This window comes from Drosophila obscura, unplaced genomic scaffold, assembly GCF_018151105.1.
Source record: "Drosophila obscura isolate BZ-5 IFL unplaced genomic scaffold, ASM1815110v1 contig_194, whole genome shotgun sequence".
NCBI classification, from domain to species: Eukaryota; Metazoa; Arthropoda; class Insecta; order Diptera; family Drosophilidae; genus Drosophila; species Drosophila obscura.
The window spans coordinates 1,008,157-1,031,107 of record NW_024542783.1 but is presented as its reverse complement, the minus strand read 5'-3'; the positions used below and the strand labels follow the sequence as shown (position 1 = coordinate 1,031,107).

The window sequence follows — 22,951 nt, the reverse complement described above, 5'->3', positions numbered from 1 at the left end:
TTTTGCCAAATTTTTCCAAATAACCTATTCTCATGAAAACTACTCTGGTCAGCCGTATCCATACAGTTTACCAAGGTCGAATGGCATTTCCAGCCCCTTGTTAAATGAAAGCTCACTACGACGATCAAAAACCACAATTTTATTAGAGTTCACCTCTTTAATCATTAAAGGCTTCCAAGGTAACTTGCAGACGGATGTCATTTACACTGATTTCAGTAATGCATTCGATTCTGTAAACCATTCCCTTCTAGCACAAAAACCTGACCTTTTAGGGTTTCCTCCTAATCTTTTGAGATGGATTTCTAGCTACCTTCGTTCTAGATCTCAAAGAGTCCTCTTCAAAAACTCCTTCTCTTCATCTGTTAAGGTTACTTCTGGAGTACCTACTATTCACACTCTTTATTAATGACCTGCCTTTAGTATTAACAAACTCTCGAGTACTCATGTATGCGGATGATGTTAAACTCTGCGTCCAGTATAAGGACATTTCATTTCACTCTCGCTTGCAATCCGATCTCAATAACTTTCAGTCATGGTGTTGTGCAAATATGTTACACCTTAATGCCTCGAAATGCAAAGTAATACCATTTCATCGCTCCGGCCCCTTTTTGGCTCCTTATAGCCTATGCGGTGGTTCTCTTGAGAGAATTACCTTCGTTAATGATCTTGGTGTTAAATTAGACCCCAAGTTAAATTTTTCTGAACACATTTCTACCATGGTAAATAAGGCCATGGTTCGTGCAAGGAATAAGGAATATGCGGCTCAACAAGTCAGTGCTATCTACGTCACCCTTGATCAGGTTGTGCAAAAAAATCACACCAAGCATTTTTCTACGACTAACTAAGGTTGGAAGGTTTATTAAAAGCAATCTACGAGCAATCTCAGTTAAGGCCACGCAGAGCAAAAAGTAAAAAGTTTTTCTGGACTGATTCTATACGGTCCTGGTGTACTTTGTACTGGGGGCACCATACACAAGAGCCGTACTCTAAAATCGGACGAACAAGCGAGATATAAAAGTCTTCGAAATCGAAATGAAACCCCCTGTTTCCAGGAGCTCACTCACTTCCTTCCGAATTCTAGTTCTTCCAGACTATTTGCTCCTGTCAGCATATCATCAACGTAAGAGTCATTTGCTATGAATTGCGAGGCCACAGGATGGGACTTAGCATAGACTTTTGCTAACTCAGCGAGACATCGTACTGAATACCTGACCGTATTCAGGCGATAAGTATGCACATCGATATTTGCTTTCACCCTCCACACTATTAATTGAAAATTTCGATCTTCTTCAGCAACCTGCACTTGCCTATACATCTTGGAGATATCCGCTGTAAGCGCAAACCGGTTAAGTCGAAATCGTGCAATAGTTGCAAAAAGCTCCCTCTGAATAGTAGCTCCCACCATCAGTCTCGTTTAAAGAGATTGAAGTTGAAGCTTTACTCGATGCATCGAAGACGACATGGAGCTTGGTGGTGCTGCTATCAGGTCTCAGGACACATTGATGCGGAATATAGTAATGGTGTCCTGGAGGAGTGCCTGACCAAGGTTGAGATACTCTTTCATAAACTCCATATACATGCCATGCAGGTACTGACCACTCACGATTCCGCGTTCCAGGGATAGAAAGCGGCGTTTTGCCGTCTCGAAAGAGAAACTAAAAACCTTGGGATTCACTTTAAACTTTACTTCGAACCGACCCGACTCAGGCCTGCGTGATGTCTGCTTGATGTTGCGTTCGCAAGCCAACTGTTCAACTGTATGTACAGCCTTCGACTTCTCTGGGACATGTTCTAATTCCCAAAAGCGCTTTACCAGAGAGAACACGTCTCGCTACCAATAGCATTATTGCATACAACATCCTGCTTTGATGCAGTATATTTTCCCGACACAATCCAGCCCAACAATGTTTTTTGGATTGATGGATGTTCGGAACTTGGCTTTATTTGGCCTAAACATATCGAAGAAGGTTTCTGCCCCTAGCAGTAAGTCGGCCTTGGCAGGCTTGAAACGAGGCGTTGACACGAGGTTGGACGGACATGTGAACCTTGTTCTTTACGACGGACGAACTTTTTCCAACAATTGTGATACTAAGGCATGACTCTTCACGGTGCAGTCTAAGGCGCTGTGCGAGATCCTCGGAAATAGAATTTATTCGGGAGCCGGAATCTGGCAGTGCCCTAGCATATTGGAACTGTCCGGAACACGACGGCAATTTTTCGTATTCCAATTGCTCTTCGAATCGTGATTTTGTCGTATGATTTACTTTAGACATTACTATATGAATCAACAGTGCACTATTTAGGTCCTTCTCACTTCCTAACGACTGCAGAGAGGAGTAGAGGGCAGACATCGTGTCAATGAGGGACCTCAGGCATGAAGCAAAGGGTTTTGTTATTTAGGGAATGTCAAAAAAGATCAAACACTTATTGTCGTAAACATTCTTTAAGCTGTCCAGAGCCTTTTCATAATTGCTCTCAGAGATTTGGAACGCCTTCACTGTGCCCAATGCATCATCAGTGAGACACGCCAGCAAGTGGTTGAACTTTTCCACATTCGTTAACGATGGGTCGATATGCACCAAACTCTCAAACCTGCTAATGATGTTTTTAAATTCGGAATGTTTTCCACTATACTTAGGCAAATTCATTTTCGGCAGGTGTGACGAATGACGCTGATCGCAGCGATATTTGTTCTATATTGTTCTATGTTCTTGCTGACTCTCAGGTTGTTTTACTGCGGACATATACATAGCCCTCGTGGTAATACACACATCTTCGACCATTGCCTTAAATCGTTGCTTGGATTCAACGAGTCCACATCTGCCTGAATGTCCATTAACTTGTCGCAATAATGTGTGATCAGTTATAATCTGCACTCAATTTGCAAACGGTCAAACGATATAGTTTTTTCCTCAAAAGCCGTTTTCTGTCGCCTAATGTCGTTCATCACCTTGTCGTTTTTCTGCATTACCGTCAGTAACTTTTGGCTGAGCTTGGACCCTCCTTTCTTGGCCACGACTTCCTTCTCTTTTTCACTCATTTTGACACGATTACTCAAATTACTAAAGTCGAAAACTAATGCGCAGGTTTTGGCACGGTTCAAAAAGGCTGATATGAGGGTGACGCAAAGTATTTAACGAGCTAATTTCAAATAACCACCAAACCAAAAAAAAATAAGTTTCCCAAAATTCTTTATTGACGGTTTAATGCAGCGATCGCAACGTTACAACGTTACAGAATTATGATGCCAACGCACACAGCCGAAACTGCCCGAGTTTATTATCCAAAATTAATTACACAAGCACCGACACAGCAATGTCTAAAGACTGTGTATCGGCCTTAATGGGTTAATGCGGCGACAGCAAAAGAGACGAAAAAAAAATTATGCTGTCAGCGCAAACAACCAAAACGTCGCCAAACTATACACAACGATAGCGTTACCGAAGCCAATAGACCACCAAGAAGCGGTACTTGATAAAAGAGAATTGACAACAGAGGCAATGCCCGTTCCGTTGCTTCTGATTAGCGGGTACAGTGGGACCTCACTATGGACCTCATTGAGTTCCACATATAAATATAAATAGAATACCTGTAAATTCGGCATTGAATTTTCCGACGAACTTTCCTTAATATGACGATGAACCAGATGACGCAGACCAGACAGCTAGAGCTTGATTCGCACAAAGACTAAAAAAAAACATCAGTAACTTGTGCCGAGTCGACGAAAATGCACTGTTTATTGTTTTTGTTTTGCGAATTTCCACGAAAATGCTGAAAACCGATGTCCCTGCTCGGGCGCCAATGAAAAATCCGGAATGTTTTTTCCGGAACGAAACTTGGTTAAGGGATGACGCTGACCAGCAGGTTTTGGTGGTTGGTTCCGAATCGGTGATATTTGGTGTCAGCGAAATTAAAACAAACAGCAGCTTTTCAATTCACATCCACTGGTCGCAGCCAGCGATGCAAGCGTTCGCCCCACTCCAGAAGGGAGCCGATCGAACATGCTGGGAGAGGTCTAACAGCGACTGAGCGTAACAATCTAACTCTTATACTTATGCTTATGCTATTCTATGCTATTCTGCTGCTGCTCCAACAACAAATTTCTATTATAGCCATATGACATTAGACTTAGACAATTTCGCTGCGTAGAGAGGGATAGCGCTAGAGACAAAATGCAACATTATTGTTCGTATCCGTCTCCAGACACGTCTAATGGATTTTATTCGAACAACTGAGGCACTATGGCTATAATAGCCATATGACATTACACTTTGCTAACTGACTAGCTGAAAAAACAAAGATGGCCTTATGGGAAATGCCTGCAGTCAGAGCGAGAGAACTATATGCTTCAAGCTGTCCAGTTGAGCTGGGAGCAGTGCTGCGGCAGAACTGATCGAAAACTTTACTTTGCGGATGGCTTGGTGTCTGTGTTCTGCTGGAAAACATCATTGTGTGTCAAGAAGTGCCTCAGTTGTTTTACTAAAAGCCATTAGACATATCTAGAGACGGCTACTAACGACGGCTATCCCTCTCTACGCAGCAAAATTGTCTAAGTCTAATGTCATATGGCTATTACCGAGCCGACCTAAAATTCAAAACTTTTGGAATTTCAGAACACTCTAATACGCACAGATACATACATAATTTAGCAAAAAATCACTTTATCACATACCTGAGATATATTTTTGTTGTCTGCTAACCTTTTTCATTTTGTTTTTATTTTCAATTGCATATTAATTTAGTGCGTATTACAGATTTATAAATATGCTCCGGAGACATGATGAACATTTTTCTAAAGACATTAAAGATTCTGGTCATGAGGGAGCCGTCCAACAGGAGGAACATGAGGATAGAGAGAGAAGATACCATATTTCTCTCCCAGATATTTGCACAGACAACGTTAAAAATACTTGCTTTCAACAATCTGGATTTTTAAACAATACAATATCATTTGCTTCTCATGTCGTAAAATGTAGCTCTCCTATTTCGAGCTTTGATGAATCCATACCTACTGGTCAACTCACAACACATTCCCGAATGCATATATCCCAAGGTCAACACACAATAGCTCCTATTTCGGAACATAGTTTTTACAATGTGCCTGAATATATTTCGGAGCAGGAAAAGCATATTTTTTCAGATTCTGAGCGGTTCTTAAGGTCAAAAGAAAAAGAAGTATGCAGTAATGAAAATGATTATGTACATGATGAATTTACCATGAGGAAATACTATCACCCTCTCTTTGCGCACGGTGTTTGCCGGTGGCCTGGTTGTGAAATGGACTTAGAAGACATCACATCGTTTGTAAAGTAAGTACTTAACATATAAGAAACATTTCATCATTCTGTTGCGTTTTTCATTTTCTTTAAATATGAATATCAATAAGGTATGTAATATAGGCCGCGAAGTAGAGGTGGAGAAACATTGATGGTCGCGGACCTCCATGTCGATGTTTTCAAAGCAAACATCAATGAAACATCGACTTTTTTCGTTTGAAGTAAAAATATTTGACGTCTAAAGCGTCTAGTATCCAGTACCGCGGAATCTAAAAATTCCTGTCAAACTTCATATAAAAAAAACTGTGACAGGAATTTTTTTTATACCCGTACTCAAAAAAGAGTTAAGGGTTATATTAAAATTGTGGTAAAAGTGGATGTGTGTAACGCAGAGAAGGAAACGTTTCCGACCCCATAAAGTATATATATTCTTGATCAGCATCAATAGCCGAGTCGATATAGCCATGTCTGTCTGTCCGTCTGTCTGTTTGTCTGTAAGTTTGGTTGAACGCCTAGATCTCAGAGACTATAAGAGCTAGGGCAACCAAATTTGGTTTCCAGACTCATGTGATATCACACTGCTACAAGTGTATTTCAAAATTTCACCACGCCACCTTCCGCCTTGTGGCAGGCACAATTTTAAAGATACGATGAAACTAAAAACGCAGTATCATAGAGAATGCCCATATCTACCAGATTGCAGAATCTGATGTAGATCGGATTATAATCATAGCCAGAATGATGAAATTTTCTGTTGGTTCTTCCGCCCCCTCCTGACAGAGACCCGCTACCTATCTCTTTCTCGCTCGCACACTCTGCCGCGTTCAGTTAGATGTTAGATGTAGAATATACATTGTAGATGTAGATGTAGATAGCAGATGTAGCAAACAAATGTAAAATTGTTTTTTTTTAATTCTAAAAAATCGTATGCTCAAAAATGTATATACTGACTGAGTACGGGTATAAGTAGAGTCGCGTCCCCAGAAGCGACTCGCACGTTCCTTCATTATTTGAAGTTTTGTTTATCAACAAAATTTTTCTGTTATCCCTAGGGGGGCCCTAGGCAACTGCTAATCCGGCCAAAACAAAACGAAAAACCGAAATTCAGTTCAAGCGGCCAAAAATTGTAGAGCCCACACACAAGCACAGTATGTGTGAATACATGGCACACACACATTTACGCAGCCTGGAAACGAAACTCAAAACGCTTTTGGAAAATAAAAATTGATATAAATTTTGTCGTGACTGTGTACACACAGTGATTTTTTCAGTTTTAGAAAGTTTTGGTATGATTCCAATGAAAAAAAAAAATTATTTAACTAAGTAAAGAATTTAAAATACCAAAATCTCCAAAAGTTAGAACACAAATTTCCTTGTTTTCGAAAGAATCCTTAAATCAATAATTATTCACTTTTTCATACAATTTTCATATATACAAAAAAAATTCATTACAAATTTTTGGTAAGGAAAAACCAAACTTCTTTTATTGCGTTTAAGAACACGACTATCAGGAAATACAAAATTTGTTATATTAAAATTTAGTTGCGCCTCCTCTATTTTTGATAACCAGTTTTTTTAGATTTTTCAATTATGTTATCCGATTCTGACAATGTTTTGGGTCTCTGCTTCGTAGCAAAATCCGTCATAATGTGCCAAAGGTTTTCGATCGGGTTGAGGTCAGGAATATTTCCTGGCCACTCCAACTTCGAAATTCCCACTTCTTTTAAATAATTTTTGATTTAAAAAAATGGGTGACAAATTAAATTTTTTTTATAAATCAATAGACAATTGAATAACAAAGTTAAAACGACATATTACTTACCAATTTTGCTAGGTGGCAAGGAGCAGAAAATAACGTTTCTCCAATCTTGTACAGTCCAAGATTCGTGAAGTTTGGCCCATTGGATCCTCTTTTGTCGCATTTTTAGTGTTAATAGTGGTCATATTGCTGGCCCACGACCTGAAGACCCCTCCGTTTATCTTCGGTGCTAATATCGATACCTACTTATTTAAAAAACTCTCTACTAATATCTTATATAGTTTTGAACCGATCTTCAACGCTCAATTGTTTACGAATATGATGCTACTTTGAAGGTCCTTTTGGATGGTCTTCCTCTTACTTCCTGAGCCGGGTAGTCGTTTTACCGGACAGAATATTTCGAAATCCTTTAGAAAATTGTGTTTTGAGGACTTACTCATAATAAATTTGGTACTAATAGCGCCAAAACTAAAATTATTTGACCGCAAACACAAAATGGCTGCCTTCTCAATTTCAGTTTTTTTTCAACATTTTTTATACTTTTAATTTTTTGTTGAAATTTTTTTCTTTTTGAAATGAAAACAAGTCATCAGTTAACAGCTCATGAATGTATCTATGCAATACAAATATTTCCCGACTGACTTAGATGTTTATGAATTCGCGCCATCGGCTTAAAGTCAACGAACATGAGTGTCCACATTTCAATGTCCACTACTGTATATTGTTGCAAAACAAACGATAAGGAACGACTCTACTTATACCCGTACTCAGTCAGTATATACATTTTTGAGATTATGATTTTTTAGAATTTTAGAATAAAAAAAAAAAAATTTACATTTTAAATTTTTTTGCTATTCATTCTACATCTAACATGTAGATTGTACATGTACCATTTAGATATTACATCTCCTCCGCTAGGGGTTGCTCGCGCACTGAACGCGGCAGAGTGTGCGAGCGAGAAGGAAAATGAGTAGCGTGGTCGTTGGCAGGAGTGGGCAGGGGAAGCAACTGAAAATTAATTTCTTCATTCTGGCTATAATTATGATCCGATCTTATTCAGATTCGGCAATCTGGTAGATATGGGCATTCTCTATGATACTGCGTTTTTAGTTTCATCGTATCTTTAAAATTGTGCCTGCCACAAGGCGGAAGGGGGCGTGGCGAAATTTTGAAATACACTTGTAGCAGTGTGATATCACATGAGTCTGGAAACCAAATTTGGTTGCCCTAGCTCTTATAGTCTCTGAGATCTAGGCGTTCAACCAAACTTACAGACAAACAGACAGACGGACAGACAGACATGGCTATATCGACTCGGCTATTGATGCTGATCAAGAATATATATACTTTATGGGGTCGGAAACGTTTCCTTCTCTGCGTTACACACATACACTTTTACAACAAATCTAACTACCCCTTAACTCTTTTTTGAGTACGGGTATAAAAAAAATAATTTGCATCTCCCTTTTTGGTTTTGCGCACAGTTTTTGCTCAAACTCTAGCATTTCACTTGAGGAATAATCGTTGAACATATGTTACTGAGCTGTGTATCATCTGTTCTTGCAGTCCACACACGGTCTCGATAGGCAACTATCGATATAAATCTGTGGATTCCGCTCATGTTGATGGATACTTAAGCCAGGGAAACGTAAACGAAAAATGCCTGCCACATTTTTTTATATATGAAGTTTGACACGAATTTTTCAATTCCGCATGACGCGCGATGCATGTTACCGAACCGATCGCGAGCATCAGGAAAGATAGGTGTTAGACTAAAATTAGAGCTAAACATGTAAAGATAGCTAAGAAATAGAACTAATTACGGGAAAGGTATGTTAGTATTAGTGATTTAAGAAGAGGAAGGGAATTTGTAGTGGATATTATATGGTAGAGGGAATTGAAGTCCGAGCATAGGACCCTAAATGGTTCGTGCAAGGAATAAGGAATATGCGGCTCAACAAGTCAGGGCTATCTACGTCACCCTTGATCAGGTTGTGCAAAAAAATCACACCAAGCATTTTTCTACGACTAACTAAGGTTGGAAGGTTTATTAAAAGCAATCTACGAGCAATCTCAGTTAAGGCCACGCAGAGCAAAAAGTAAAAAGTTTTTCTGGACTGATTCTATACGGTCCTGGTGTACTTTGTACTGGGGGCACAATACACAAGAGCCGTAGAGAGATATAGAGAGTCTTCGTTATATAGTGGTCGTCAAATTTCGTTGACCACCTCTTTATAAGCCCAAGCACGCCCATGGCCTTATTTACCATGGTAGAAATGTGTTCAGAAAACTTTAACTTGGGGTCTAGTTAAACACCAAGATCATTAACGAAGGTAATTCTCTCAAGAGAACCACCGCAGAGGCTATAAGGAGCCAAAAAGGGGCTTGAGCGATGAAATTTCATTACTTTGCATTTCGAGGCATTAAGGTGTAACATATTTGCACAACACCATGACTGAAAGTTATTGAGATCGGATTGCAAGCGAGAGTGAAATTAAATGTCCTTATTCGGGACGCAGAGTTTAACATCATCCGCGTACATGAGTACTCGAGAGTTTGTTAATACTAAAGGCAGGTCATTAATAAAGAGTGTGAATAGTAGGTACTCCAGAAGTAACCTTAACAGGTGAAGAGAAGGAGTTTTTGAAGAGGACTCTTTGAGATCTAGAACGAAGGTAGCTAGAAATCCATCTCAAAAGATTAGGAGGAAACCCTAAAAGGTCAGGTTTTTGTGCTAGAAGGGAATGGTTTACAGAATCGAATGCATTACTGAAAACAGTGTAAATGACATCCGTCTGCAAGTTACCTTGGAAGCCTTTAATGATTAAAGAGGTGAACTCTAATAAACTTGTGGTTTTTGATCGTCGTAGTGAGCTTTCATTTAACAAGGGGCCTAAAATTCCATTCGACCTTGGTAAACTGTATGGATACGGCTGACCAGAGTAGCTTTCATGAGAATAGGTTGTTTGGAAAAATTTGACAAAAAGATCGGCAATTTCCTGATCATTGTTTGCTGACATAATGAGAAATGATAGCGAGGATGGATGTGAAGCTGCGAAGCTGTAAAACTGTTTAGGGTACTGTGAAAATCGTGACCTGCATCGAGATAAGAAATTTTTATAGCATTGAGCGTTAAGAGCGGAGAAATTTGACCGAGCTATTACATAGTGAGAAAGAGAAGAGGGAGAACAAACTTCTCGAAATTTTGTATAAAGTCTTGATTTTAAGTTTTTTAGACTGGATAACTCTTTGGTAAACCAAGGAGGTTTCCCAGATCTAACCGGACAAGAAAGTGGGACACAAGAATCAAAAAATGTGTCAAGTGCATTGTAAAAAATATTTGTGCCTTTCATAACGTTAGTGCACAAGTACAGAGCGGACCAATCAAAATCCCTAATGAGGTTATTAAGCTTCGTAAACTCGGCTTTATGAAAGCAGAGGAAACGTTCAGGGCCTACCCGTTCCAATACAGTAGGTCCAATATCAACCGACACTTTGAATGTAGGATGGTAGGAGTCTTCAAGTATAGTGAGCGGAAGGGCTCGGGTTAACAACGCTATGGTCGGATCCTAGACAAAGCACAGATCAAGCAATCGACCCAAGGAATTTTTCACATGGTTGACTTGAGACAGGGATAAGTCTAGCAAGCCCTCGATAAAGTCATGTCGTGACATGGGTTATTAGACTCGTTTACCGAAGACCAAACAGTACCCGGCAAATTTAAATCACCACGAACTATTATATGGTCTTTATCTGATAGCGAGGAAATACAATTTCTTAAAGCGGACAGGTGATGCTCGTATATTGAGATATTCGAGGAAGGTGGAATATACGAGCAAGATGTCCAAAAGATGTGCAGATGTCCAGAAATAATAACTTTTTGAAATTAGAACCACCCCAAAAACAAAGTGGTTCTAATTTCCGAACTTCGACTGTATAAACATGTAATATAATAAATTTAGCATGGTTTACCTTCCAAAAGTTTAGTGGGTCACAGTCTTCATGCTCATTATGGTACTCAATATGCAATATTAAAATTATAAATATGTATGTATTCGGGCCAGCGGCTATTTAAGCCTCTATTTCATAATATTAAATGTAGCTGTACCTATTTGTATAAGAGTATCGAAACCTAAACTTATGTATGTCTCCAGCGTTCGGCAGTGCTGCTGCGCTCTCCCTGTTAAAGGGCGCCCTGCACCAGCCGATTTGGTTGCACTAGGTTGCATACCGAACCCCCTCTTGTGCACATTTATCTTGCGGGGCAAAAGAGCGAGCAATTGGCTTCAGCTAGCCACCGGTATAAATAAATATTATAACATTGTCAATCGAAAGTCTTTTAACTGATTTTGGAAAGATATAGGTGCCCAAAAAGCTTGGCATCTCAAACAGTATGTTTTTACGATGATCCAAAAAGCTTAACAACATCGATGCATCGATGTTTCTCCACCTCTACTGCGAAGTCGATGTCACTTTGAGGCCGTTTTTACCATTGTGGTCCAAGACAACAGCTGCTACGGCGATTTTTTAGGGCACTGTTTGTCCTTGTATCTACGAAAGTGGTAACTGCTTGTTCTTGCTAATTTACCCTTAAGGAATGCGTATGGAGCTCATCTGAGCACTAATAAGAAATCTTTATTCAGCGTGCTAAAGTTAAACCTCGACGACTAAGAAATCTGTATAAATATGTTAATCAAACGAGAAGGAAAGTTGTGAGTCGCTTCTGTGGATGCGACTCTACTTATACCCGGACTTAGTCAGTATATAAATATATGAGCTTATGATTTATGAAGAGTTTTAAAATATTTTACATTTTTTGCTACATCTGTCATCTTTATCTATACATATAAAAATGAATCCCTGTGTCCCGGGATCAAGGCATCACGCGTGAACGGCTGGACCGATTTCGCTAATTCTTTTTATACCCGTACTCAAAAAAGATTTAAGGGGTATATTAGATTTGTGGTAAAAGTGGATGTGTGTAACGCAGAGAAGGAAACGTTTCTGACCCCATTAATTATATATATTCTTGACCAGCATCAATAGCCGAGTCGATAGAGCCATATCTGTCTGTCCGTCTGTCCGTCCGTCCGTCTTGTTTGACGCCTGGATCTCAGAGACTATAAAAGCTAGGGGAACCAAATTTTGTTTCCAGACTCATGTGATAACACACTGCTACAAGTGTATTTACAAATTTCGCCCCGCCCCCTTCCGTTACCATAAAGGACGAAAATCTGTGGAAGGCACAATTTTAAAGATATGATAAAATTTAAAACGCAGTATCGTAGAGAATGACCATATCTACCAGATTGCCGATTTTGAATCAGATCGGATCTCAATTATAAACAGAATGAAGAAATTAATTTTCTGTTGGTTCCCCCTCCTTCGCCAGCGCTGCTGCCGCTACTGATTCTTTTTCTCGCTCGCACACTCTGCCGCGTTCAGTGCGCGAGGAACCCCTAGCGGGGAAGATGTAGAATCAAAATGGAACATGTACAATCTACATGTTAGATGTATAATATACATTGTAGATGTAGATGTAGATAGCAGATGTAGCAAAAAAATGTAAAATGTAATATTTTTTTTTTAATTTTAAAACTTAAAAAATCATAATCTCAAAAATCTCAAAGAAGAGACTCACACGTTCCTTCTCGTTTTGTTGTGTTGGTTATTGTCAGGAGAAAACCTAGCTTTGTATACGAAACAATTCGATCATATCATGCGTTGCAATAGTTTTCTTTAATTTACAAAGGAATTTTCGTTTTTAAATAAAAATAAAAAATAAAAATACAGGCTTAAGTCGCATAACTCACAATTCTGCAAGTCACAGATATAGAAGAGCACGTCAAACCGATGCAACGCGAAGCGAGGAATGAAGTTGAACGGAATCGATGGAATCGAAATCATCAACAGCATAGAAATGTTGCTTTAGACCCCTATCGAGCTGCATTTAATTATAGCGCGGTAATAGATTACATTTCACAGCAAATCGTTGCTATTGGACAAATGAACGTTGTGTGCCAATACTGCAAGGCATTTAAGTTTAAAAATGAAGCTACTGTGTTGCGCGAGCGGTCAAGTCAAATTGATACCATTGGTACCGCCACCAGAGCCACTACATTCATTGGTTTCAGGAAATGGGGAATATTCTAATCATTTTTGAATAATATCCAGCAACATAATAACTGCTTTCAGATGACATCATTTGGCGCAACAAAAGTTACTCAAAACAATTTTATGACAACTTTCAAGTTTCAGGGTCAAATATATCATCTAACAGGTTCATTATTGCCAACTCTGGATAGTGACTCAAAATTTTTTCAAATTTATTTTATGATTCAGCAAGACAAGTCGATCAGCGTTGTGCACACAACAAGTGAAAAGACCAATTGTGGAACAACTCCAAACTTTTTTCCATCAACATAACGAATTGTTTGCATTACACTAGTCAACACGATTTTTCCTCAAGGAACAAAACAAACTTTTTCTTAAAGATTTGGGGCTTAGAAATGGTTTGATGATATTTTTTTTTCTATGGCAGAACTTTTTTTAAAGAATTTTTGAAAACTGTTATTTTTTTTTTACCTTTTTTCAGAGGTAGCGCTTGTTTTTTTCACATAAGAACTTTGCTTTTTTGAAAAGATAATTGAAACAGCTAGAAGTTGAGCCCAAACGCTTTGTGATTTCAGCTTACCGTCTGGGAAATATAAAGCATTGAAATGCAAAAATTATGATTTTTGTGCGGTATTTTTTAAGAAATTTTGACTTTAAAAACTCAGGAAAAGTCGAAAAAAAATTATATCCTGTGTCCCCTATTTTTTTGTGTATAGGTGCATTAATTTGGCGTCGTTTAAGGTATACTAGAGTTATGTGAAAAAAAACAATCGCTACCTCTGAAAAAAGCTTTAAAAAAAATACCAGACTTCAAAAATTCTTAAAAAAAAGTTCTGCCATAGAAAAAAAACCATAATTCTTTTAAAAATTTTAGAGCCCCATATCTATCAGAAAAAGTCGGTTTGAATCCTTGAGGAAAAAAAAAGTTCGATTTTGTCGAGTAGTGTTTTTCACGATTGGACCGAATACCGTCTGATAACTACAGAATTGTCGTCATGGTTTATTTCAGAGGTAGTGCTGCTTTTTTTTACATCTTACATATATCTGGTTGCATAGAACTTTGCAGTTCTAAAAATCTGACAAATGCAGCTATAAATCCGACCCAAACATTTTGTATCTGCAGCTTAACGCCTGGAAGATATTAAGCTTTCAAATTAAAATTTCATCAGTTTTTGCGGTATTTTTCCCCGAAATTTTGACTTTAAAAACTCGGAAAAAGTCGAAAAAAAAATAATTCTTTGCCAACATTTTTAGTTTTAGACAGACGCAATAATTAAACGTCGTTTAAGGTATTGTTCATTCTGCAACCATATATAAGATACTTAAGTTATGTGAAAAATAAAAGCACTACCTCTGGAAAAAACATTAAAAAATACCAGATTTTAAGAAATTCTTGAAAAAAAAATTAACCATTAAAAAAAACCATAATTCGCTACAAAATTTTAGACCTCGAAATCTATAAGAAAAAGTCATTTTGGGCCACAGCGGATGTGTCGTGTTGACTTTTGTTATTATTCATACAGACTGGTGGCTCGGGAAAATGTGGACAATCATATATGAAAATGTCGGCGTCTATTCCACCAATATGCTGTGGATATGTACGTGAAAGTTGAAACGGAGTGATTGACATTTATCAGGTTGAACCAAGCAAAACTGCGTTCTGAAGAATACATTCATCTTCGGGATGCTATCAATCCTGACGGAAATGCACAGAACGTAGGTAGAACAACTATTCTCCCAGAAACTTACGTCTGAAGTCCTCGACATATGCATGAACACGCTCAGGATGCTATGTCGTATGTACGTAATTATGGCACACCAGATTTTATTTATTTATTGAAGACTAGCAACTATCTGCTAACATAAATTATGATTAAAATTAAAGGGAAAAAAGGGGATATAGGAAATGATTAAAATAATTCAGGGGATAGGATATGATAAAGATTATTTTAATTAGAGCATAAGATTCGAAAAGGGTCGTGTTGAGAGTAATTAGACCTACAGAAGGGTAGACGAAACGGACGAAAGGTACGGGTAGGTCTAAGGGGAACAGAAAAGTCAAGCAGGCCAAGAAGTGCTTCTGAGTCAACAAGCCCAACTAGGAGCTTGTGTACAAACATAACGCCGTTACAAATTCTGCGATGGCGCAATGAAAGGAGGTCTAAAAGTTGTAGCCTCGATTGATAAGGTGACAAGATTCTATCCGAGTCCCAGTTAAAATTACGTAAGGCAAAAATTAAAAATTGTTTTTGGACCGACTCGAGAATGGACTGTTGCTCCTTGTACTGTGGACTCCACACACAAGAACAATATTCCAGAATCGGACGAACCAAGGAGACGTACAGTGTTTTGGTGACATACCTGTCATCAAACTCCTTGGACTAACGCTTCATAAACGCTAGAAAACCCTTAGCTTTATTTACAGTTGCAGCAGTCTATGATCGAAAAGAACTCCAAGGTCATTAGAACTCGAAATTCGTTCGAGGGCATGAATTCCTAGAGCGTACGAGAGAAAGTGTGGAGCGCGACGGTAAAAATTCATAAGTTTGCATTTAGAAAGGTTCAGAAAGAGGAGATTTGTTGAACACCAAATTTGCAACTCGTTTAGGTCGAGTTGAAGGCGTTTGTGCAGGTACCAATCAGAGTAGGAGAGATAGATTTTAACATCGTCAGCGTACATTAGTGTAGAGGAGTATGTTATAACTTGAGGAAGGTCATTCACAAATAAAATAAACAGAAGTGGACCTAAATGACTACCTTGTGGCACTCCAGCTTAGAAGATTAGTGGGGAAACCAATTAAAGAAAGCTTGTGAATGAGCAAAGAATGGTTCACGGAGTCGAAAGCCTTCCGTGAAAATTACGTCTGTTTGCAGTGAGCTTTGAAATCCTCGGTTAATTGCAGAAGAGAACTCGAGAAGGTTTGTCAATGTTGATCGATGTTTAAAAAAACCGTGTTGCGATGGAGACTGCATAGGTGTTACAATTGCCTGGTAATAAGGAACTCAAGCAGCTTTGGAATGGCGGAAAGCTTAGTGTCTGGTTTCCCAGCCTGATATTCTCCAATAAATTCCTCAAAATAGCCAGTGGAGCAAATTAGCGTAATCTCACCTTTGTTTTCTATTTGCATTGCCCACTATATATATTGTAACCGATTATAATTACTCACAGCAGCGGCCGTTCTTTCGCCTCTTTATATCTCCTTCTTAATTTGCTACAGCAGCTGAAGCATCTATGCTTTCTCTCGCATTCTCTCTCTCTATCTATCGCTCGTGCTCGGCTCAGCAGCAGCCGAGCTTCTATCGCTTCTTTCGTTCTCTCTCTCGCTTGCATTAGGGCACGGGCAATTCGGTCCGCCTGCCCTCTTTTAGTCTTTAATTGATCGTCATCATTATCGCACTCACGTTTTACCGTCTTGATCAATCACTCACTTCTCTCGCATATTGAACAGACCCTGCGTCTTCAATTCTCGCTTTGATTTGATCAACCGGCACCTCTCGCTTTATTTCGCTACACCTACGCACCCTATATTTCGCCTACTTAACAAATAAACTGTACACACATAAAGTATATTGAATCGCTCGACTTCTTAATTTAATCTAAATTCAACAGCTAGTGAAAAAGCTCGCTAGCTCAACACTTAGCAATAACTCGGTAGTTCTCAATGTGAGATCTTGAACCCTTTTTGTGAAGCCGAATGATATAGGATTCGTTCCAAATCACTGAAGACAAGACCGTTCCAATGATAGGTTGAAAAGATATGTCAACGGTTTGCATAAGGACTGGGCACAGTGTCTTAAAATACAACTTGGTACCTTGTATGGACCCGCCGAGAATGATATGTCAATCGTTGACAAACCTTCTAGAACATCACTTTCCTCAAAAAAAGGCAGAAAAATGCTGTTGGCATAAGGTAAATGGTAGGGATACGGAGTGGATGCGTGGTAGATATGTGACGAGTACGTTGATTGAAAGAAGGTGGCAAATAAATTTGCAATACCAGCAGCAGAAGATTTGTTTTGATAATGGAGGGATGGAGGAAATGCATTGGACTTACATTTAGATTTAACGATCGAATAGAATTTTTTGGATCGCTACGTACATTTTTACTACACCGAGAAAAGTATTGATTATAACACAGACTATTAACAGTAAGGAATTGATAACGAACAGAGGAATATTGGGCGAAGACCGACATAAATCCAGTATTCTGATACTTTTTATAGAGCCTAGTTTTTCTATTTTTTAAATAAGACAAATTCTTGGAGAACTTGAAAAACTTCCCTGTTTTGACGAAACAGATTTGATAACAGGAACATATATATTTAGGGCTTCGTTAATAGTATCATAGAACGAATTATCATAGAACGAATTGACTGTTTCGTCAATGTTCTGTAACGCGTTGAGAAAAGACCAGTTAACGTGCGAGAGGTGAAGACATAGTTCAGATAAATTTGTTTTCCGAAAACACTTTATGCGGCTGGGTGCCACGGGATTGGCAGCATAACTGGATCGGACACACTCAAGGAATATAGCTAATGTTAGATGGTAGGGGTCTTCAGGAGACCGTAGCTAGATCAGCATCACAAACAAACATAAGGTCTAGGAGTCTGTCCCCACTATTTTTTATTGAATTGATTTGGACAAGGGAGACATCGGTAAGCCCGTCGATAAAATCGTTGTGGTGATTTGGTAGCAACAGGTTAGACTCATCACTAGGCAGCCAAGAAGTGGTAAGTTAAAATCACCCATGACAATCATATGATCGTTGCAAACTTAAGAAGATGCAATAGTCTGAATTGCAGAAAGGTGATATGAGTAAACCTCAGCCTCTGATTTGGGAGGAATGTAGGAGCAAGTCAAACAGATCGATACCGATCCAACACAAACTTTGCCAAAAAATGAATTCATTGATATTGTTTAATGGGATCAACTCAGATGAGAAATCCGTTTTAACAGCAATCAGAACCCCACCAGCAAAAGATGGACGGTCCATTCTATATGTGATAAACTTTGGAACGAAAATTTCATGATCATAGACGGAAAAGTTAAGCCCGGTTTCAGTTAAAGCGACAGCGTCAAAGTCAAAAGAGGCACTATTCGTATGTATTTGACACAATTTGCCTAACAGACTGCGTTCGTTCTGGTAATGAATAATAAAAAGGTTATTTACTTTTTTGAACTACCAGGGCCAGTAATATTGGGACTCTGGATAGAGCCTTTATGTAGGAACTCATGCATAATTGTATGCTCAGGCCAAATAGACGGGTCGAGTGATCTGGATAGTAAAGAATCGGGAAGAAGAATCTTAAAGGAGGAAATATTGCGCTTATGTCTAAAAATTAATTTGGTCACAATTATACCATTAAGCGAGGCGTTAACTCTAGAGCAAAGATGTTGTTTAACATCCTCTATTGTAGCCTCCGGTATAAGACGTGAGACAAAGATAGCCTTTCGAGGTACCACTGCTCTTAGTTGAAGTCCCGAGCGAGAGAGAGAAGGTGGAGCCACTCCCAAAAGAGATCTCGTGGCAGAAACGATGGCAGCGTCGGTAGCAACGGAAGGAACAGGAACAGTGACAGGAACGGTGGGGACATCATCAGCGGTCAGCACGTCCACACTGGGAGCACAGCGGAGCCGACAATGATGGACGTAGTAACTGCTTCATTGCTATTCGGTGTGAGAAACACCGGAACGACTGAAGGCGGATTGACTAACGGCGAGGCATGACCGCTCGGAGTAGCAAAGAATTCCGATGTATGTAGATGAGAGGCAGGCGTTCCAACTCCAATAGGTTGCAAGAGGTTGTTGATATCAGTATGAAGGATTTTCCGTCTAGGAGACTCACTCAAGAGTTTGAGGCCAAGGAATTGTGTTTCCAGGGACAGGAACTTGTCGTTGAGAGCGATAAATTGCTTCCGGACATCCTGAAAACCAGTACGAGTCTGTCTCATAAAAGTGCGCATTTCGGCCTCAATCTCACGGCAGGCCAAACATGACCAAGTCAGACCCATGCGTTTTGAGATGAGATCGTGTAGACGTCCAAAATTACCCCCACCAACACATTTTATATGGGCGACATTGTCGCACAGCCAACAGCAGAGGAATGAATCGCCGACTATGTTGCCTCCAAATTCGCATTTCTTTGCACTGCAGACAAGAACCATTTTTGACAGTAGTTGAATCACTGTGCTCGAAGAAAAACGCAAAGTGGGAGCGCAAGCGATATAAGAGTGCAGGCAGCAGAGCGAGCGACGATCAGCACAAACGGTGAAGCTCACGAAACAGAGACACCGAGAGAGCAATTCAAGAAGATGCTGATGCAGGCGAAGTCCAGTGAGAGTGAGAGCAAGAGAGCTTGCACTTATGCTCTCCAGAGCGTGTGTTGATAGGCGATGTAACGGATGGAGTGCACGCACAGTGAGCGCAGAGAGCAATGATCCAAAGCGGAATGGATAAAAGCACTAACAAATTGCTTGCGCAAGTCTGATACGCGTTCGAAATATAAAGTTATTATTAACTCAATTGTTAAACAGCGAAACACAGATAATTGGCACAAAAAAGGACCAATTATGAGTTTAAGGATGTACACGATTTGTTTTAATTAATATTGAATTAAATTGGGAAAAAGGCGTAAAATGCAGGAGCGAGGTGAAAATACGACCGGCTTAAGCAAGAGCACGCGAGTGTGTTTGTTTGTTTACAACGTTCACATGCAATCCAAAGTGGACAGAAATTAGACAAGAATTATTTCATGGCCAATCACCCATTAATCGCCACGACATTACCGCAAGGGTGTTCAAAAGAAAGTAAAAATCACTCATGGATTACATTGTTAAGCATCGTGTATTCGGCGAAACGCGATGTTGGATGTATTCAGTCGAATGGCAAAAACGCGGATTGCCATATGCGCACATCCTCATTTGGTTCCTAATAATGATGAAGATCCATTGTTATATGAGATTGTTACAAAAAATTTGATTCATGGTCCCTGTGGAACATTACATAAAAATTCTCCGTGTATGGTAAATGGAAAATTTTTAAAACGCTTTCCAAGACAATTAGTATCAGAAACTATTAGTGCAAATGATGGTTACCCACTTTATCGCAGGCGATCCACTGACGACAACGGAAGGACAACAACAGTCAAAGTGAATCAGCATGACATTGATATTTATAATCGTTGGGTTGTTCCGGTTTCGCCGTTACTCTCCAAAACATTTAAAGCACACATAAATGTAGAATATTGCCATTCCGTAAAATCAATCAAATATATCTGCAAGTACGTGAACAAAGGTAGTGCTGCCGAAAATTCAAACGATGAGATAACTCATTTTCAAATGGGACGCTATGTCAGTAGTAATGAGGCGATGTATTTTTTCATTTCCAATACATGAAAGATACCCCACTGTTGTTCATTTGGCCGTACATCTGGAAAATGGTCAAAGGGTGTACTTTACAACGATAAACATATTACAACGAATTGAGAGGCCACCTTCGACAACATTGACCAACTTCTTTGAAATGTGCCAGAATGATGACTTTGCAAGAACAATGCTTTATTCCGAAATGACACGATATTATACCTGGAATCAATCATTAAACCCATTTCAACGACGAAAACAAGGACAGCCAGTTCCAAATTACCAACTAGTATTTTCCACAGATGCACTAGGACGTCTTTACACAGTGCATCCCAGCCAAGACGAGTGTTTTTATTTGCGTTTACTGTTAGTCAATGTTCGTGGCCCAACATCATTCCAACATCTGCGAACTGTTAATGGTGTAGTGTGCGGCACATACAGAGAAGCATGTCAACGTATGGGACTGCTCGAGAATGACACTCATTGGGACCACACTCTCGAAGATTTCGTCAAATGCTAAACAAATACGAACATTGTTTGCCATACTTTTGTCTACATGCTTCCCATCAACACCGATTGATTTATGGAACAAATATAAAGATCACATGGCCGAAGATATATTACATCAGGAGAGTGTAAGAACCTCAAATAATAAATTGCAAATAAAAGAAGAAATGTACAATAAAGCATTAATTTGAATTGAAGACATGTGCTTGATGCTTGCCAACAAAGTATTAATGGGAATAGGCATAGTTAGGAATGACAGCGCCCAATCGCCAAAGGCACGACGCATTTAATCAAGAGTGCTCCCGGTGGGACTGGGAAAACGTTTTTGATATCATTGATTTTGGCAACGATTTGATCGCAAAATAGTATCGCACTTGCACTTGCTTCGTCAGCTATTGCAGCTACGTTGTTGGAAGGCGGTCGAACAGTTCATTCCACACTCAAGTTGCCGTTGAACATGCAAATAAATGAAAAACAAACTTGCAACCTTTTAAGAAATTCTGCGATGACCAAAATGTTGCAACAGAGCAAATTAATAGTTTGGGATGAGTGCACGATGGCACACAAAAAATCATTGGAAGCATAAGACCGCACGTTGCAAGATTTCCGAAAGAACCAAACCCGGTTTGGTGGTGCAATGATTTTATTAGAAGGAGATTTTCGCCAAACACTACCAGTAATACCATGATCAACACCAGCCGACGAACTTAACGCATGTTTAAAGTCATCTGTTGTATGGAAAAACGTTAAAACGCTCAAATTAAATATAAACATGCGAGTCGAATTGCATAACGAGCAATTTGGAGAAGTTTTTTGCAAACAATTGCTAGATATTGGTAATGGAAAAATACCTGTTGACTCATTGTCTGGATACATCACATTTCCTACCAATTTTTGTAACTTTACTGAAACAAAGACACAACTCATCGAGAAGGTTTTCCCAAAAATTGCTCAAGATTTTAAAAATCATGTATGGTTGAGCGAAAGAGATATATTGGCTGCAAAAAAGGTTGATGTCAACGAAATGAATTTCCAAATTCAAAATAATATAGCTGGCGAATTAATAACATACAAATCGATTGATTCCGTTACTTACCAAGATGATGTTGTCAACTATCCAACGGAGTTCTTAAATTCGATGGAATTGCCCGGACTACCACCTCATAATCTACCACTAAAGATCGGATCGGTAATTATTATGTTGCGGAAAATAAACCAGCCACTTCTTTGTAATGGCAGAAGAAATTAATGAACAACGTCATCGAAGCCACAATTTTGAAAGGGAAATATAAAGGAGAAGACGTTTTGATTTCACGGATTCCTTTGATTTCGAACGACATGCCATTCGACTTTAAACGGTTACAGTTTCCAGTGAGGCTAGTGTTTGCAATGTCGATAAATAAATCTCAAGGGCTGTCGCTAATTGTTTGTGGCATTATCTTGAAAATCAATGTTTTTCGCATGGCCAGTTATATGTCGCCAGTTCCCGAGTCGGAGTACCAACAAAACTATTTACGCGCCAGAGAAAAACAAAGAATGTTGTTTGTCATAAGGCATTACAATAATAAACACTTTCTTTCTGAAATATTTTTTTAGTTAATTATACCAATTCGAAATCAATATTTATAGTTAAGACAGCACAACGTCTGTCGGGTCCGCTAGAAATGATTTTCATGTGGAACAAACGGATACAAAAGTTAAAATGGGGCGATACAACGTTCGCCGGGTCGCCTAGTCTATTATAAATCTACAATGTAGATTATACATCTACAATGTAGATTCTACAAATTCTCCACCAAAGGTCGCGCACTTGCGAGAAGAAATGCTTCGAATAGAATTGAGGAAGAGCGGAAGTCGGTGCGAGAGGCGGATCGGTTAAGACAAATGCAGAGGATTATCATGGAAGCAGCAGAAAGGCATGCAGCCAATCTTG

At 39.2% G+C, this 22,951-nt stretch overlaps 1 protein-coding gene across 20 annotated transcripts in view; it reads left to right on the top strand.

The window, feature by feature from the left end:
- Positions 1–4,749: 4,749 nt before the first annotated feature.
- Positions 4,750–22,951, top strand: part of LOC111075397 (forkhead box protein P1) — a 345,608-nt gene continuing 327,406 nt past the window's right edge. For all 20 annotated transcript variants that reach the window (XR_005967931.1, XR_005967933.1, XR_005967935.1 and 17 more), the window contains exon 1: positions 4,750–5,309. Coding sequence is in view for 15 of the 20 variants with exons in the window: in XM_041593682.1 (XP_041449616.1) it covers positions 4,765–5,309 (545 nt within the window). In the remaining 5 variants the exon portion in view is untranslated. The remainder of the gene's footprint in view (positions 5,310–22,951) is intronic.